General features: G+C 36.2%; 1 protein-coding gene across 4 annotated transcripts in view; it reads left to right on the top strand.

The window, feature by feature from the left end:
• The window catches only part of PLS1 (plastin 1), a 147,696-nt gene that overhangs the window by 105,052 nt on the left and 22,315 nt on the right, over window positions 1-20,329 (top strand). For all 4 annotated transcript variants that reach the window (XM_056807957.1, XM_056807956.1, XM_056807958.1 and 1 more), the window contains 6 exons: window positions 1,558-1,690; window positions 5,598-5,679; window positions 13,764-13,929; window positions 14,020-14,162; window positions 15,313-15,408; window positions 18,889-19,084. In XM_056807957.1, coding sequence (XP_056663935.1) covers window positions 1,558-1,690; window positions 5,598-5,679; window positions 13,764-13,929; window positions 14,020-14,162; window positions 15,313-15,408; window positions 18,889-19,084 — 816 coding nt within the window. The remainder of the gene's footprint in view (window positions 1-1,557; window positions 1,691-5,597; window positions 5,680-13,763; window positions 13,930-14,019; window positions 14,163-15,312; window positions 15,409-18,888; window positions 19,085-20,329) is intronic.

The raw sequence follows: 20,329 nt of genomic DNA, 5'->3' as shown, positions 1-20,329 counted from the left end.
TTTATAGCAGTATAGCAGTTCAAAGCTGTATCATTTTCTATATACTTCAAATTCTAAAAATGGAACATTCCAGCTACCAGCATTAAAAATTCTCCTTTATTGTGGATTGATACAGAATGAAATATGTAGAACCAGGAGAACATTGTATATAGTAACAGCAATATTGTGGAATGATCAACTGTGATGATAGACTACTATTATTGGCAATACATTGATCCAGGACAATTCTGAGGGAGTTATGACAAAGATAGCTCTACCTCTAGAGAAAGAACTTGGAGGGGGCATGCAGATGAAAGCATACAATTTCTAAATTGTTTAATTGGGTTTATGTTTAGGGGTTTTGGTTTTATAAGATCACTCACTTATAAAAATGAATAATATGGAAATATGCTTTGCATGATAACCCAGAAAAAATGAAAAACAATTTTTAAATGCCCCTTTATTTGATGATGTATTTCTATTTGGTCTCAGTCACAGATCTCTGAATTTTATTTTTAAATTGTGGAGTTTATTGATGGCTATGAATAAAGTTGTTGGTCTCTCAATTTTAGTGAGTGGTTTGGATACATTTTCATCCTCTGAATCCCTATTTCTAATTCTTTGGTCAATGTCATGGATATATGTGTTAGGAAAGGTAGTAACCTTTCCTAAATTAAATTAATTTAAATTACTTTTTCCTAAAATATATTAAATGGAAATAAGTGAGTGAATTCATTCTACTTCTTCCCTCATAAAGACTCTTTGGAGCTTTCATATATTTTCTATTTCTTTTTTTTTTAAATAACCTTTATCTTCCATCTTAGAATCAATATTGTGTATAGCTTCCAAGGTAGAAGAGTGGTAAGGGCTAGGCAATGGGGGTTAAATGACTTACTCATGATCACATGGCTAGGAAGTGTCTAAGGTCAAATTTAAACTCAAGACCTAATGGTCTCTAAGCCTGGTTCTCAATCCACTGAGTCACCTAACTGCCCCCCATTTTCACATATTTTCTTTTGTTGTTGTTGTTGAATTTTAAAATATATTTTTACTACATAATTTCATTGATGGCACTTTTTATTAATAGAATTTATACATGCTTTCATATTTTTTTCCCTTTTTTAAAACCCTTACCTTTGTCTTAGAATCAATACAATGTATTGTTTCTAAGGGAGAAGAGTGGTAAAGGCTGGGCAATGGGAGTTGTGACTTGCCCAGGGTCACACAGCTAGAAAGTATCTGAGGCTAGATTTGAACACAGGATCTTTCATCTCTAGTGCTGGCTCTTAATCCACTGAGCCACCTAGCTGCCCCTGCTTTTATATATTTTCAAGAAAAAAGCCATCTACCATTTTTAAACAGGTATGAAAATGTCAAAATTTGTTTCTTGTTTGTTTGTGGTTGTCCTTTATTATTGTGGTTCTGGTTCATTCATGTTGGGAATTCTAGGGCAAAATCTTCCTTTATGGCTACAGATTAGCAACTCATGATGCTCATGATGGTAGAGGGCTATCTGAGTAGGTGACTTCTGAGGGCTTTTAATTTAGGTTTGTTTTATCCAAAATTTTTTTTTTCCAGAGGAAGAAAAAGTGGCTTTTGTTAACTGGATAAACAAAGCCCTTGAGAATGACCCTGACTGTAAGCATCTAATCCCAATGGATCCAATGGATGCTAGTCTTTTCAAATCCCTTGCAGATGGCATCCTTCTTTGGTAAGTTGAATATGGTTGGGTTAAGGGAATTAGAGGGCAGCTAAGTGGCACAGTGGACAAAGCACTGGACTTGGAATCAGGAAAACTCATCTTCTTGAATTCAAATCCTAGCGATGTGACCCAGGCAAGTCATTTAAGCTTGTTTGCCTCTGTTTCCTCATCTGTAAAATGAGCTGGAAAAGAAAACTAGAAAAAGAAAAAAACACTCATCTTTGCCAAGAAAATCCCAAATGGACTCACGATGAGTCAGATACAACTTAAATGACCCAACAAGAGAGTTAGAGTCTGAATATTTATTTAGTAAAAGATGTAGGTCAAATACTTATGTATTTTAAATCTCTCTTGAAGAATTATTTTTTTATTATTTAGTCTAGATTTTTAATTTCATCATTATAAGAAATTCCTTTATAATAGCTAATATTTTATAGTGCTTTAAGATTTGAAAAGCACTTTACACATATTATTCCATTTTATCATCACAACAACCCCAAGGGGTAGTGCTATGATTATTCTTATTTTACTGATGAGAAATCTGAGGGAGAGAAAGGTTAAATGATTTTACCAGAGTTACAAAACTGATAAATATCTGAAGTCAGATTTGAACTTGGGTCTTCTGGATCCTAAATCCTGCTTAAAATTCACTGTACCACAGACTAATGGGTTAGATAGGTAACTCATAGTCTTAGGGGAAAAAAAAGGTTATCATGGTGTAGTGGATAGAGAGCTGTTCTTGGAGTCAGGAAGATGTAGGTTCATTGGCTTTGCCACCTTGAACATGTAGCTTATGTTCTCTTGGCCTTAGTTTTCTGATTAAAAAAAATGAAGGGTTTGGACTTGATGGATTCCACAGTTGTTCCTTTCTCTAGAAGTAGGATCCTGTGAAAACTGAGTGGAACATTGCGAGGCGAAATGTCTTCCACAGGATGGTGGACAGTAGGTACCAGAGATGGGATTTGAACCCTGGTCTTTCTGACTTTAAGGAGTGACCTTTTATCACTGCTAGGGGATACAGTGTTGGACTTAAGAGTCAAGAAGACCTGAATTCAAATCCTATCTCAGATACTCAGATACTCAGTGACCCTGGGAGAAGTACTAGATCTCTCTCTGCCTCAGTTCTTTCTTCTGTAAAATGGGGATAATAATAACACTCTACAGAGTTGTTGTGAGGTTCAAATGATATAAGAATTGTAAAGTGCTTTGAAACATTCAAGTACCACATGAATACTACTTACTATAATATTTATAATATGTAACAATGTATAATTATAACAATATATTAATAATAGTAGCTAATATTTATATAGCACTTACTATGTACCAGGCAATGTGCTAAGCTGTACAATTATTATCTTATTTGATTTGAGCATTAGGGGCTATTATTATCCCCATTTTAAAAATGAGGTAACTGAGGAAAACAAAAGTTGACTGGTCCAGAGTCTTATAGTTAGTGAAACCATATCTGAACTCAGGTGTTCCTGACTCCAGACCCCGGGCTCTATTTACCTGCCTAGTAATGAATAATATATACTATAATCATTCAATAATATAATTATATGGAATATAATTATTTAATAATATAATTCTATATTAAAATGTTATTCCTTCACTGTCTATTGAAAAGTTTTCTATGAAAATTAAAACTCAGTAAATGAGTTGTCCTGCAGAATAATCCCATGAATAGAAACTTCTTGGAGGTGTAACTAATTAAATTCTTTAGCATTTTCCAAATTAATTTATTTTGTTATTTTTCCTGATTTTTTAAAAATACATTTCCCAGATAGTGCTAAGGCAGTGATGTCAGTGTTCTCCAAGTTCTCTGAGAAACTTTAAATGGATATTTTTGTCAATAGGAAAATGAATACCAAGACTTTATCTTCTTTTCTATTGGGGTATCATCATCTTTTTTTTTTCAGATTTACTTTTATTTCATTCATTTATTTATTTATTTATTTTACTTTTAAACATTATTTGGTCATTTTCAAACATTATTCATTGGAAACAAAGATCATTTTCTTTTCCTCCCCCCTCCACCCCTCCCATAGCTGACGCACAATTCCACTGGGTATCACGTGTTCTTGATTCGAACCCATTTCCATGTTGTTGGTATTTGCATTAGGGTGTTCATTTAGAGTCTCTCCTCAGACATGTCCCCTCAACCCCTGTAGTCAAGCAGTTGCTTTTCCTTGGTGTTTTTACTCCCACAATTTGTCCTCTGCTTGTGGATAGTGTTTTTTCTCCTAGATCCCTGCAGATTGTTCTGGGACATTATACCGCCACTAATGGAGAAGTCCATTACGTTTGATTGTACCACAATGTATCAGTCTCTGTGTATGGGGTATCGTCTTCTGAAACCTTCATAGAACTCATTTCTTCCAATGCACAAGGGAAGATGGCAGCTATCTTTCTTAGCCTTGCAGTTTCTAGGAAAAACCAGAAATCTTTTTGAAAAGAATGCTGCTCCAATTTTATACTCATGTAGCTGTAGTTAAGACAGATTATGAAGGATAAGCCCAGAAGCTACTGGAATTAATGGAAAAATTAAAATTAATGGAAAATTAAAAAGAGTCCTGCAAGAATTTTATAATTCTTTCCCCTTTCTCTTTTCTTGCCACAAGAAGGATTTTTAACTAATATATTAGATTTTTTAAAATTTGTGATTTCATAAGCAATAGGTACTTTTCTCACCTATCCAGAGGAAACCAGCCGATGGCATTTTAGATGCTTTCATAAATCATTGTGTCTATGTTTGAATGTATGTATATAGACATATGGTATATGTTTATATAGAAAATGTATATGCATGTATGTGTATGTTTATGTATCTAGGAATGTGCTAGTAAACATTTAACTAGCTTTCAAGAAAAAAAATGGTCCACGCAACATACTTTTCAGTTTAATCTACATTATTAACATTTTCTCCCTCACCAGAAGTATGAAAATCAATAATATAATAAATCAAGTCCTGATTTGTAGATTTTCCCATTTCTCAGTTATAAATGCTCAGTCGGAGAATCAGCTTTCCTGGGCTAGTTTGAGCCTGATATTGATCTGTATTTTCTATATCTCTGTATGCTAATATAGAAAGTATAAATAGATATTTATATTTTCTATATTTTTATGAGATAGAAATATAGAAAATATAGACATCCATTTTCTATATATGTCTGTCTATATGTCTATATGTATAGACAGACATATATAGAAAGTACAGATTGAAATCTCTCTGCATACTGGTAGGATATAGAAGCTATAGATCGCTGTGTCTATATATCTATACCCACACACACAGATGTGTCTTTATCACCTGGTAGTCCACCTTCTGGCACTGTAGCCCTCAATGAACTGAGATAGGCTGGATCTTGGAAGATACAGAGAATTCCATACATCAAAACAGGATCTCAATGGAAGAATCAAGAGATATCATAGAAGAATGATCTCAGGGTTGTTTTTTTTATTTTGAAAAGCAAGCAGATTTTATGAATTTTGCCCCCCATGAAAATCACTTCTCACTATTTGTTATTGCTAATTAAATGAAATGAAAACTAAATTTTCAAGAGGAGACTTTAGGGCTTTGTTTATGCAGACTAAGAGTAAATTACACTAACTAGGTGTTATATAGCACTAAGATTTACAAAGTGCTTTCAAATGTTACCTTATTTGATTCTTACAAAAACCCTGGGAGGGCCTGGCAGTTAGATGCTATTATGATCCTCATTTTTCAGATGAGGAAACTGAGGCAGAGAGAAGTTATTTGACACATCCAAAGTCACAGATAATTGTTTGAGATGGAATTTGAATTCTCATCTTCTTGATTCCATGTCCAGTGTTCTCTTTATAAACATTTCTGGCAGCAAATGAAGCGATTAAAGGAATAATTTTTCTTTTACTCTTGCCTCTATCTTTTTAGCAAAATGATCAACTTATCTGAACCAGATACAATTGATGAAAGAGCCATTAACAAGAAGAAACTCACACCTTTCACCATTTCTGTAAGTATTCAGCCTTTTAAGGGAGGTAAACCTTTTTTCTATTGGATATCAGCATAGTGTAGAATTTTTCTTTTTTGCTTTATGTTTTCATGAAATGTGAAGCATATCTTCCTCTCTCTTTCCACATACACACACCACAATGACCCATAAGGTTTAGTCTAGTTTCAAACTGTTAAAATCATTTAATCTCTATTCACCTCAGTTTCCTCATCCGGATGATAATGGCAACCTACTTCCCAAGGCTATTGTGAGGACCAAATGAGATACTTGTAAATAACTTAGCTGAGAATCTGGGCACATAGCATTGTTGTTGTTTAGTTATTTTTCAGTTGTGTTTGACTCTTCCAGACTCCATTTGGGGTTTTCTTGGCAAAGATACTGGAATGGTTTGCCATTTCCTTCCCCAGCTCATTTTATAGATGGAGGCAAACAGGGTTAAATGACTTTCCCAGGGTCATATAGTAAGTGTCTGAGGCCTTATTTGAACTCAGGAAGGTGAGTCTTACTGGCGCTAGGATCATTACTCTGTCTACCGCACTACCTAGCTCCCCCTTAGCACATAGTAGACATGTAACAAATGCTTGTTTCCTTCCTTCCTTCCTTCCTTCCTTCCTTCCTTCCTTCCTTCCTTCCTTCCTTCCTTCCTTCCTTCCTTCCTTCCTTCCTTCCTTCCTTCCTTCCTTCCTTCCTTCCTTCCTTCCTTCCTTCCTTCCTTCCTTCCTTCCTTCCTTCCTTCCTTCCTTCCTTCCTTCCTTCCTTCCTTCCTTCCTTCCTTCCTTCCATTTGACTCATCTCAGCAAAATAGACTTATGAAATTGAAGTAGGAGAAAATGGAGAGAATTGTAGGTGAGATGAAATGCCTACTGGACAGATGGTACTAATTCTTCCCTAATAAATCAGTTCTAGGAATTGAAACAAGACCTTGGGGAAACCCTGCAGCTCTCTCAGACTCATAAGGAGTTAACTTTCTAATGCTCTTAGGGTAGGAAAAAGATGAATATAAACTGATGTCAAAATAAAAAACAACAGAGACTCTTTCTGACTATTTACAGTAGTGTGACCTTTGTGGAAGCACATGAAAACCTTTTTTTTCAGTTCAACAGAAATATTAAGAAGTGGATACTTCTCTAGTCCAGTGCCTTTACGGGCTTACTAGAAGGAAGGAAAGTTGATCAGCACTTAATCAGACTCCTCAGGCAACAATGGCCCACTAAATTCTTTCTCCTCTTTCTCTTCAGCCTAACCCAGCTCTTTCAGGAAAGTTTATAAAAGGTCAACAAAAGCTAAAGCCCTGGAAAATGGATTAAGGGTGGAAACCAGCCCTAAGAAAAGCAATGCTTCCTGACTAATTAAAAGGATTGCTTTCTTTCTCCCTTCTCCTAAGTGATTGGGGCTGATTCTATAGAGACCCCTTAGTGATTTCAGGTCACCTATGACTAGCCACCAGTGAGGCTGTGTGTATTGGGGGGTGGGGAGGGGGGATCCTTGGGGAGAGTAGCCAGAAAATTTGAATGGTTTTAGGGAAATGTTTTCCCAAGATTAAGTGACTTGTTCCAGACTGATGAAGCCAAGTATTAACTTTTGTTTTGCCCTGAGTCTTGTCACTATGTTTTGTCATTTAATAATTTTCCTTATTTAAGAGCCTTATAAATGTTACTTCAACATGTTGTGTTGGGTGAAACATATCAGAGATCAAGAAATCACTCTGCCGGTTAGGACATTTCTCTAAACAGAATAATTCTTGGATTAGAATAATAATATAAGGGGCTGCTAGGTGGCTCAGTAGATTGAGAACCCACACTAGAGATGAGACATCCTAGGTTCAACTCTGGCCTCTGACACTTCTTAGCTGTGTGACCCTTATTTTAACCCTTATTGCCTTACCCTTACTGCTCTTCTGCCTTGGACCCAATGCACAGTATTCATTCTAAAATGTAAGGTAAAGGTTAAAAAGAAGAGAATGATGTTAGATTTACTTCTAGGAGACAATAAAGCTTGAGGAGACCATAAGACACTTTAGGCATAAGCAAATCAGATTGGAATTACTCTAGTTCTCTTTCAGGAAAAATTATAACTTAATTTCTGTTCCTGAATAATAGTGATACAGCAATGAAATTATGAAATACTCCCAAGTTTAATCATCTCAGACAGATCCCCAAGAGGCTTCCCAATGTTTTGTTGTTGTTCAGTCATGTCTGACCCTTTGAGGTTTTCTTGGCAAAGATATTGGAGTAGTTGGCCATTTCTTTTTCTCACTCATTTTACAGATGAAGAAATTGAGGCAGACAGGGTGAGGTGACTTGCCCAATGTTGTCAGAGCCTAAAAAGCCAGGAAGGGATTCTGAATTTAATTTCCATGTATAGACATATGTAGCCACAGAAACTATTCATTTTGTCAAGAAAATGTGTCTTACTACTAGACCCCAAGGAGTGATTAAACGTTTGCCTAAAACCAAAAGGCGAATAGGGGACTCAGTGAATAAAGCAATGGACTTGGAGTCAGGAACACATGAATGAGTTCAAGCCCTATCAGAGACCTTTATTATCTATGTAAATTCTCAGACTCAGTTTCCATCTCTATAAATAATAGTACCTGCCTCATAGGATTGTTGGTAACGTACTTTGTAAAGTATGCAGAGTATGAGTGTAAAGTACTTTAAAAATCTTCAAGCACTCTATAAATGCTAGCTATTAAAATGTTTGAGTGATAGATTCATAGCACAATAGAACTTCTAATTTAATGGAATCTCAGAGCCAGTGCATACCAGGAGGGAAGGAATGAGCATTTATATCATGACTGTTCTAAGAGCTATTACAAACATCATCTCATTTGGTTCTCACAGCAACCCTGGAAAGTGGGGGCTATTATTATCCCAATTTTGCAGTTGAAGAAACTGAGGCAAACAGTGTAAGTGGTTTTGCCCAAGGTCAAAAAGCTGGTAAGTGTCTGAGGCCACATTTGAACTTGTGTCTTCCTGAGTCCAGGGCTGTATCCACTGTACCACCTAGCTGAAATTCTTGTGGATAGAGAATCTTTAACTGTAAAATGGGAATAATAATTGCTCCTACTTCCTAGGGTTGCTGTAAGGATCGAATGAGATAATAAAGCCCTTAGCAGAGGGCCATTAAGTCAAGTCACTAATAGAGACATTAACTCATAAGGGGCCAATAACAGATCTTTGGGACCTTCTCCTTTGTTCCAGGACCTCCTACTCAGGAAGTTACCAGCCTCCACTCCCTCTCCCTTCTTTCTTGGACCCTTGCTGGTTGATTTCCCATTTCTTGACTTTATATTGTCACACTTTGGAGGGGAAGCAACTGCTTTCTCCTGAGAGGATCTATTCCTTTCCTTGGGAAGAACCACATATCTATGGCTGAAGAGTTCAGAGACTGATCTTTACTTTCTCTCCTGTCATGTTATTCCACCTTCTGCCCTTTCTCACTCCTTTTTATTTTTAATTTTTTCATAGAAGTCTTTTTGATTTTTAAAAAGAACTTTTAAAAAGTAACACCTCATTCTCCCTGATAATCTCCAAGTTCTACCTTCTGTTCCCAGGAGGAGGATTAGCATGTACTTTGAGCATAAATAACAAGTATTTAGTCTATAACAGAAAGAAACTCTGTGCCCTCTATGCATTACTACTTTGTGCTTGTTTAATTTTTAAGTTGGGGCAGACTCTTTGTGACCCCGTTTGGAGTTTTCTTGGAAAAGACACAGGAGTATTTGCTATTTTTATCTCCAGCTCATGTTACAAATGAGAAAACTGAGGCACAGACTTAAGTGACTTGCCTAGGACCTTGCAGCTAGTAAATGTCTGACTTGAACTCAGGTCTACTAGATTTCAGACCTGGTTCTATCCACTGGTTCTATCCTAGCTAGCCTACAAATATTACTATAAAAACTCACCATCTCTGGAAACCAGATCTTCAGTTCTTTGTTTTGTCTTTAGCCAATGGCTAGTTCTCCTGGAGGAGTGCTGTGAAGGCCACTGCTTTAGGGATTTAAGAATAACCTTCTTGTTCAGTGTATTTTGGGAGGTGGAGAGAAAAAGATTTCTTAACCTTTATCAAAAAAACAAAAGCAAAACCCTTAAAGATATCTCTTGTTAGAGTCATCAGTTTTCCCTTCTGATTAGCAGATTACTAATCAATACCAAATGGCAGCTTGAAAGAAGGCCCCATCTGCATACAGATGATTCATGTATATTTAGGACTTAACGTCCTTGGAAAAGCCAGTTGGAAAAGATTTTCAATTTACAGTTTGATTTCAGCATTTCCAGGGGACAAATGAGAAAAAACAGCAATGAGTCAGCTTAAGCCCAAATTTTTCAAATATAATATCTTTATTTCCTCATAACCTCCCCCAGATGAAATTCTTTGTTTTTTTAAATTCCCAATTTGTCATTATTGAAGGAAATACTGTGATACTAAAAGTATAGCCCGACAAAGAGAAAAGCAAAGGGCATGAACAAAGACGTGGCAAATCAATGTCATTGTTCGCAAGTAGCTTTCAGTGTGGAACAAGTTTATGGCATTTATGTTTATTTATTTTTTTTATTTTGTAGTTTACTAATCAATTACATTCAATTCAACAAGGCAAAGAAAGTTAAGCCTCTTCTGTGGAATGAACTGTGCTAGATGCTGAGGAGACAAAAACCGAAATGGAAACTGTCCATGTACTTCATGAGCTTAAATTCTCCTGACAGTAAACTAGCTTACCTCTGATAATTACGGCTTTTTTAAAGCAGATTTTTTTTCTTTTGTAGATAGAATACTTTGTTTTGTTTTGTTTTGTTTAATTTTAAACCCCTACATTTCTTCTCTAAATAAACACTGTGTATTGGTTCCAAGCATAAGAACTCTAAGGGCTAGGCAATGGAGGTTAAGTGACTTGCTCAGGGTCACACAACTAGGAAGTTATGAGGTCATATTTGAATCCAAGACCTCTTATCTCTAGATCTGTCTCTCAATCCATTGAACCACTGAGCTGCTCCTGAAATAGCATACTTTATTTATTTTTTAAATATAATTTTAAGTTTATTTTATTTTAAAGATATTTTTCCATGGTTACATGATTCATGTTCTCTCCTTCCCCTTTTACGCCCCCCCCTCCCCAGAGTTGACAAGCAATTCCACTGGGTTATATAGATAGCATGCTTTAAAGAAGAAAAATGATACCATGTGAGAATTAGTCTATATTTCTCTAGAAATATAAAAAATTAATTGTTATTTTTAGAAAATCTGTGTGTATCTTAATAATAATAACTCTAAATACTCTTTAAGGTTACAAAGATTTCTATATTTCATCTTCAAAGCAGCTGTACAGGATAAGTAGTTCAGATTTTATACTTAAAAATGAGCAGATAAGGAGATTAAAGCTCATAAAAGCCAATAATTTCTTCAAGTCTATAATAAGTGATAGAGGCAGGGCTAACAACCACACTTTTTGTAAGTAGTAAGTAAGTAGTAGTCATCTCTAAATCCATAAGAATTTGGTTGCTGAATTTAAAACACCTACATTGAAGGAGTACACCTATTGATTTGTATTTTCCTTGCTGTTGGCATGCTGTGATATAAAGGAATTTGATGCAGGTTACCCATAGGAGGCAATACTATGGTAGCAAATTAGACATCTGCCCTGGTGAATTCTACTACTTGACTAGCGGCTGTTCTCTTATTTCCATCCACACAAGGCTACCATCCTAGTTCAGAGCATCATCACTTCTTGTCTAAACTATGGAACAGCCTCCTAGTTAACCCCACTTCTTCACAGCTCTTCTTTCTGCACTCTATCTTCCATCTAGTTGCCAAATAATCTGACAAGGCACAAGCAATCATAGCTTCCATTTATATTGAACTTTAAGCTTTATAAAGTGATTAGTGAATGTTTTCTCATCTTACCCTCACCACAAACCTGTGAAGCAGCTGTTATTATTTTCTCCATTTTACAGATGAAGATATTGAGAGGCTAAGGGAGGTTAAATGACTTTCCCAGAATTACACAGCTAGCTAATGTGTGAGGCAGGATTTGAATTGATTTGTGACTCCAAATCCCGTGACTTATCCACCCAGCTATTTATGTTCATTACAACTTCTGCTGTTGGGATAAAATACAAACTCATCTGATATATGATCCAATCTTGCTCCAAATTCTTGAGCTACCTAGCTGCCAGAATTATTTCACATTGCTCTCTTCTATGTACTCTCTTTTTCTACCGAGGCTGGATTCCTAAAGATGATGTGTTCTCTCTCTCAATAGAATGTAAGCTTCTTAAAGGCGGGAACTGTTTTCCCCCCCATTTCTATATGGTCTCTTGCACATAAAAGATACTTAACAAATGTTTATTGATACAGCATCTGCAACCCCTTTATCTCTGGGCCCCCAGAAAAGCTACTTAAGATTTCAGTAGTCTTCCATAGAAAACTGGTGAGTCATCACTCACTCAAAATAAAAATAGAACCTTAAATAAGTTAAATGAGAGATATTTGGAAAAACATCACCCCCCCCCCCAATCTGCATGAGGTTAGTGATAGATACAAACATAGTTTCTGGTGGGGCAACAATGGCTTAGAGAGTATAAATGTTCTGCAAAAGTCGTACTTTAACACTCATCATAGTATGGAGATAATCCTGCATCATTGAGTGGTCGTGGCATTCGAACAAAAGTTCCCATGCAATGAATGGGAGAAATGGCTGAATAGATTGTAATATTTGAATGTAATGGATTGTATTATGTTATTAGAAATGACAAATACTGGAAATATAAAGAAAATAAAGGAAATATATGAAGAGTTAAGAAAAAAGAATTAAGAATAAGACATATCATGATTATATTAAAAAAATAACCACCACATAATTAAGAGAAAAATGTATTCAAGTAAACAAATCCAAGGGAGCTCAAAAGCAGAGGATTTCTATATTGGCACATACACACACACACACACACACTAACATATAATTTACATGTTTTTAAACAAAATGAAAACAATGTGAAGCATGTAGTTTTGTACATTCTTTTTAAAACTGTACCTGTTACACTATCCACATTCAGAGGAAGAACTGTGGGAATAAAAACACAGAAGAAAAACAACTGCTTGGTTGCATGGGTCGATGGGGATATGTCTGGGGATGAAGACTCTAAATGATCACCCTAGTGCAAATATCAATAATATGGAAATAGGTCTTGATCAATGACACATGTAAAACCCAGTGGAACTGCATGTTGGCTATGGGAAGGGGGTGGGGATAGGGGAGGAAAAGAATATGAATCATAAAACCAAGGAAAATATTCTAAATTAATTAATTAAATAAAATTTGCCAAATTAAAATAAATAAATAAACATGCATCTGTATAGTTAAATGGTTTTTGGTGGTAGTTAAGCATATAATAAAAAATAAATTTAAAAAAGAACCTATAATCCATTATCAAAGGATTTGCTCAAGTTTTGTTCTCCTTTAAACTTCATTTCCTTACAGTTTTTCAGTTTTGAATAATGGGGATTTGTTGATATTAAATTTTAGTCAATTGTAAAATATGTACCTCCACTAAGAATTTGCTTTGGCATGGAGGTGACTCTGATTCTCAAAGGCTGTGGCAGCAGAGCCCAAATGCCTGCAAGTTTTACCAACCTGGAGTGGCTTTAAATTCGCTCATAGACTGAATGTCTCTTATCTGCCCAGATAAGTTTGGAGAGACTCATTCCGTATGTGACTACTGGGCAGTGGAATTTTGGGGCATTGAAAAATGTGAAAACTATTTCTTGAGTTGTAAAATCCTGAGGCAGAATTTGAACTCATTTGTGACTCCAAATTCCATGACTTATCCACTATGCCACCTAGCTATTTATGTCCATGTCAACTTCTACCTTTGGGGTGAAGTACAAACTCATCCTATATATGATCCAATGCTTGCAACATGGATTTTTAGAAGGGGTGCCCACACTAGCAAAACCACAGAGCATTCAAGTGAAATGTAAAAAGATATTTGAAATTTCTGCAGCTTGCTCTTTTTTTATTAACCTCAAAAATTGAGTGAAAGACTTAAAAAAAAAACTTACTAGTAACATTTCTCTTTTAAAATTAGGAAAACTTAAATCTAGCATTGAATTCAGCATCAGCCATTGGCTGCACTGTAGTTAACATTGGAGCCCAAGATCTGAAGGAAGGAAAACCACACTTGGTTTTGGGACTTCTATGGCAGATCATTAAAGTTGGTCTTTTTGCTGATATTGAGATTTCCAGGAATGAAGGTAAAAAAAAATGATATTATTTACTTTTCCCTTAAAGCATACTCTTGGTCTCAATATAGCAGTAACTTGTCATTTTTTCTTTCCCTTTAGCTCTGATTGCCTTATTAAATGAGGGAGAAGAACTAGAACAGCTCATGAAGCTTTCTCCAGAAGATCTCTTGCTACGATGGGTAAACTTTCATCTGACAAATGCAGGATGGCAGAAAATCAACAACTTCAGTCAAGATATTAAGGTTTGCTTTTTCATCAATACCTTGTTTCACAAATTGTCATTATAAAGTGTGGCAAAAATTAAATGAGAGGACAGAGTGTTAAATTTATGCTGTGCCTCACTAGACACCACTTATAGAAGACTCAGGTTTAATTCAGCTTCCCACTTTTCTTTTCTCTACTTATCTAAATCTTCTTGGTTGTTCTGGACACAACACAAGTCCCATTTTCTCTAGAAAGCTTTCCTTGGTTATCCCAGCTGGAGATTTGCTCTGAAATCCTACAGCAATACAGTGTTTGCACATGTCATGTCATTAAAGTTCACATGTAATCCTACATGGTGTTGGTAGTTTCATCTTTCTCTATAAAGATGGCAGCCATTTTCTGGCATAAAACTCTATTGGCTTTCAGAGAAGAGAAAACATTGCAAGTTTTATTTAATATAAAAGATCTTGCATAATTCAAAACAACTCCAATGTGACTTCATGTTTTATTTGCTGACATCTGTATATGTGTGGACATAGAAAAACATTTTTTGCCCTGATGTGAGTATGAATCTGGGATTCCATCCTTCACAAATTTTCTTGGACAATATTCCTGATGTACTTCTCTGTTTATTGCTATCCAAAAACTTCCAGGATCTTTCCATTCAGTGTCTCTGAAAAAAAGTATAAACGCCCACTCTTTAAATTGAAGGTTCCCCATAATCTTTATTCAATCTGCCTTTTCCATCTTTTTTTCTCAGTCTCATTCCTTTAACATTCTAGACTTCTCTCCATCCATAATTTCTTATTTTGTTTCTAGCCCTTCTGAATGCCTTTGCTTTTCATCAAACCATTTCCCATTATGTCTCAAAAGGATTATATCCTACTATCTCCCTTTCCTTCTTCTTGACCCTTCCTTTGAGGCCCAGATTAGGTGCTATCAGTTCAATGAAGCTTTTTGTGACAAATCCCCTTTCTTCCTCTACTTCCTTCCCCGTTTTTGTTGTTTAGTCATGCCAACTCTTCATACCCCATTTGGGGTTTTCCTGGCAAAGATACTGGAGTGGTTTGTCATTTCCTTGTCCTGCTCATTTTACAGATAAGGACACTGAGGCAAACTGGATTAAGTGACTGGCCCAAGGTCACATAGCTAGTAATTGAAAAAGCTAATTGATTTCTTTCTTTACAGGATTCCAGGGCCTACTTTCATCTGCTTAATCAGATTGCCCCCAAAGGAGACAAAGATGATGAACTTTCTATTACCATTGATCTTTCAGGATTTAATGTAAGTTTACTGTTCTAGAGCCATTTATACCCAGGTAGCATGAGCTTGGGGGCTGTATGGGTGGTTAGGAGGGGGAGCAGTGAAGGAGTGACCCTCAATCCTTTAGTAAATCTGACACCTTTCAGGATCACTTATTCAATATTGGAAATATTATAGGATTTCAGACCTGGAATTAGGAGGCTCTAATTTGGGTTCACATACTATCTTTGACACTTTACAGCAAGTCACAGGACCTCTCTGAAAAACTCAGCCAAACTAATAAATTGTAGGTTGCTTATGATCTTGCATACCAAAAAGAAGTTTCCAGGCTGACAAAATCCCAGAGCCCTGATGTATAGATGTATTATTGAATTTAGAAGTTCACTTGCAGCTATGACTACATGAGGGACAAATCCCCTCATTGGCAAGGCTGTTGCTGAGCCTGTTTTCTTGCCCATTTGTATCACAGAAATCAGAATCACAAAATGAAATTGATTTTAACCAAGAGGAAGTGGTGGCACGAGCCCTTCCTTATCCATGGATTCACTCTTGTTGATGGGTTCATCTTGGTGGGTTGATTTAGTTCTTGTCAGCTAGGTACCTATAGAAATTGCCCAACACTTGGAAAAAAAAAAAGGACTGCACAAGAAGTCTTTGTGTCCAACAGATTATTTTCCCCAGTGTTCCATTAAAAAGAGCGTTCTTTACAATCCTTTTTCCAGCTGTGATGGAACACCAGTGCTCTCACACAACTACTTTAGAGAGCTAAGAAAAGGTTCTTGGGAAATACTTAGAATGTCTTGCATAGTAGCAGTGTTGTTCAATAAATAATATTTGCTGAATTGAATTAAGATGTGTTCATGTCTTTAGGAACTTAGAATGCAATCAGACCAGGCTGGGTACCATATCTAGTCCCAGTGACTATTATGTTTGAAGGAAAGGCAGAGGAGAATCATAGCCAGACTAGTGTCTGCCATCTATCCCCATAAACATTTCCCTGATGAAAAGAAACTAGGAGCTTCACTTGTTGGTGGGGGTCTTTCTTCTCTAATCCCATGTTAGAGGAAAGGCTTCTAGTTGCTCACAAACTCTTGCCTTTGTATATTAATCTGTGAATTTATATACTGTTTTACATACAGAAAATTTTAGAAACAGAAACAAATATTCCATGTTTTGTCTTGTATAGGGAGTCTTGTTGTTGAACCTGCCCTGCCTAGGGCAGATGCATGCCGTCCAGCTTTTTGTCTCCTTTTCTTGGATCCCTGTGGGATACAGACCTACTTGTGGTATTTCTGGGTCAAAGATATCTCTTGTGTTGGCAATGAATATCTTTTCCCAGCCTCCAACTTCTCAAGTGTAGCGTATGAAGCATCTTCATGCATGTTGCTGTGGGCTTTAAAAGAGGGTGGGCAGAATCCAGCAGCATCCTTCTTCACTTTCCCACTTGGGAAGAAGCTATATTAGCTATAGGAAACTAGGAAGCCCAGTGGACAGTGCTAGACTGGAGTCAGGAAGAATTGGGTTGAAGTATAGCCTCAGAGACATACGAGTCATATGATCCTGGACAACTCACTTCATCTGTCTGCCTCCATTTCCTTATCTATAAAATGAGGTTGATAATAATAGTACTTGCCTCCCAAGGCTCTTAAGGATAATGAGACACTTATAAAGCATTTTACAAACTTTAAAATGCTATTTGGATGCTAGCTTTTAGGGCTGGGGCTGCAAATAAGACATTTCCTAGGCTATCAAGTATCTCCTATGTGTCAAGAACAGTGCCAAGTTGGGGATAGAAAGCAATCTCTGCCTTTTAAGGAACTCAGGGTCTAATGGGAGAGAAAACATGTAAACAACTATATATAAACAAGATATGCATAAGATAAAATTGAAGATAATCTCAGAGTAAAGTCAAAGATTTTTTAAAAATACATTTGTATTTATTTTATTAAATATTTTTCAATTACATGTAAACATTTTTAACATTTTTTGGGGGGTAATTTTGAGTTCCAAGTTCTGTACCTCTGGGATGACCCCTCTTCTTCTTCTTTTTTAAAAACCCTTACCTTCCATCTTGGAATCAATACTGTATATTGGTTCCAAGGCATAAGAGTGGTAAGGGCTAGGTGATGGGGGTTAAGTGAGTTGCCCAGGGTGACACAGCTGGGAAGTATCTGAGGCCAGATTTGAACCTAGGACCTCCTATCTCTAAGCCTAGTTTTCAATCCATTGAGCCACCCAGCTGCCCCCCTGACACCTCTTCTTGAGAAGGCAAGCAATTTGATATCAGTTTTACATGTGACATCGGGCAAAATATATTTCCATGTCAGTCATGTTACAAAAGAAAACATACAAAAAATAAAATAAGAAAAATAAAGATGTTTTAAAAGTATGCTTCAATTTGCACTCAGAGTTCATTAGTTCTCTCTGTGGAGGTAGATAGCATTTTTCATCTAGGGCTCTTTAGAATTGTCTTGGTTCATGTTGCTGATCAAAATAGCCAAGGCTTTCAGTTGATCTCTGTTACATTATTACTGTTGTTGTATATAATGTTCTCCTGGTTCTGCTCACTTTACTTTGCATCAGTTCATACGTATTCTCAGGTTTTTCTGAAACTAACCCCCTCATCATCTGCTATAGTATAATAGGATCTCATCACAATCATATACCACAACTTATTCAATCATTCCCCAATTGATGGGTATTCCTTCCAATTCCGATTCTTTGCCTCCACAAAAAGAGCTTACAAACATTTTTGTATGAATACATCCTAGCTCCTTTTCTTGGATCCCTGTGGGATACAGACCCAATTGTGGTATTTCTGGGTCAAAGATATCTCTTGTGTTGGCAATGAATATCTGCCAATTCTCTTGTCAATTGTCAACATGACACATTGGAATGAACAGTGGCCCCAGAGTCAGAACATCTGGGATTAGGTCTGACTGTGTGCGTTCACAAGGAATGCTACTTGCACATTTAATCTCTCCAACTCTGCTTCTTCATCTGCAAAAGGAGAAAAAGAGTTACTATACCTAAAACTCTGGGTTGTTATGAGAATCAAAAGAATTAAAGTGAAATCAAATTCAGTTAACATTGAAATACTTTGTAAGGTGATATGACTATTGTTGTTCTAATACAATGGAGTAAATAATTCACACTTAATCCCGGCCTTTTACAGGTTTATAATCAAAGCCAGGCTCTTTAGAAATTCCTGGAGATTGCCTTCTTGTTAAGTCAAGCTGTAATCAGATGTATTTGCAGAAGAATGTTTATCTACAGTATGAATTAGTTCATAAAAATTTTGAAATTCGCTCTTGAGGGTTTTTGTTTCAGTGTGAAGCTTTAGAGAAAAGTGTTAGATCAATAATCTTTTACACAAAATCTGTTTACTCCCTAGATATTAGTTTTAGAAATATGTTGTCGTTGCTGATGTTCAGTGTCATTCATGTGCAAACACATGGAAAGCACTCAATAAATGCTTTTTAAAAATTCTTTCTACCACAGGAGAAAAATGATCTGAAGAGAGCTGGGCTGATGCTTCAGGAAGCTGACAAACTGGGCTGTAGACAGTTTGTTTCTCCGGCAGATGTGGTTTCTGGAAATCCTAAACTTAATTTAGCTTTTGTAGCAAATCTGTTTAACACATATCCATGCCTGCACAAGCCTGACAATAATGACATTGATTTGAATTTGTTAGAAGGTGAGTTCTTTCAACTTAAACTGTGGCTCTCCGTTTGGAATATAGTGCTGGCTCACTGTAAAAACCAAGAGTAGAAAAAGTGAGAGGAAAATGTTTGCAAGTAACCATTGTGTGTGTGTGTGTGTGTGTGTGTGTGTGTGTGTGTGTCCACATGTGTTTATGCTAGAAGATTAGAATGCAGCAAGTGTCCTTTTGGATAAAAAAGAACACTGGGGTAAAAGCCCCTAGAATTTTCCCAGGTATTAGCTTGGTGAAAACTATGTTTAAAAAGTTCCATTAAATAATAATATAATCCTACTAATGTGGATAATACACGGTCGATTAGAAGACATTAATGGAATATTTTTTTCTATTTTAAAGTTAAAGAGCAATTCCATTTTTCTCTAGATTGATTCTCTTTGTAGTGTTCTTTAAGTAGGTGGGGGAAGAAAATGAATCACTCATTACTTTATTGTCTGATCATATGTAAGCTGTCATTATCTGTCTCATAATTTGTAACTTTCCTGTTTTGCTTCATGAAATGCAGATTTGACCCCTCCTAATGTAGGTACTGTATTTAGTACTTTTCTATCCATAAACTTATTTATTCTGAATTTTTTCTATTATTACCATTTATTCTTTTCTTCTGGGTTGGTGTTTCTTCTTTGCATTGTTTATGCTGTGTTATCCTTGTCTTAATATGCCGAAAGAATAACTTATGTTGGAGAAACAATAATGTAGTTTAAATTATGGCCCTAAGTAAATCCAAACTAACCACCTGATTTTCTTTCTAGAGTAGTAGGATATTACAGTTTAAAAGACCTTTATTTTGACAATTTAACTTCACAGTTGGATTTTAAGCCCTTTCCCTTCATCCCACATGTCCACAAACCTCTCCTGCTTCATATTTTGGTAAGGGTCCAATTTGATCCTTCAACATATTTATATTTTGTGTTATTTAATTTCCCCCTACTTATTGAAGGATCTTAATGTATATAGTATGTAGGAAAAGGCCAGTATAAAAATCATTGCAGACAAAAATTCTTTCCTCATTTTTCCTGTCCTCCCTTCTACCCTCTCCTTTCCTCACACTATATATATCTATTCATATGAGTCCAAGAATCTAAAAAAAAATGACAGCAGCAATGGTGTTTTCAGGAAAAGTCGCCATTGTTAATAATGACCCTTCTTTTCAGTTTGTGTCAGAGAATGGCAACCCTGAGTCTGGAGATCCTGCACTCCTGAAAAATGGAAACTAAAGTTCCC

Source organism: Monodelphis domestica, chromosome 8, assembly GCF_027887165.1.
Source record: "Monodelphis domestica isolate mMonDom1 chromosome 8, mMonDom1.pri, whole genome shotgun sequence".
Classification (NCBI taxonomy): domain Eukaryota; kingdom Metazoa; phylum Chordata; class Mammalia; order Didelphimorphia; family Didelphidae; genus Monodelphis; species Monodelphis domestica.
The sequence above is the reverse complement of the archived record's forward strand: the minus strand, read 5'-3'. Positions and strand labels throughout refer to the sequence as shown.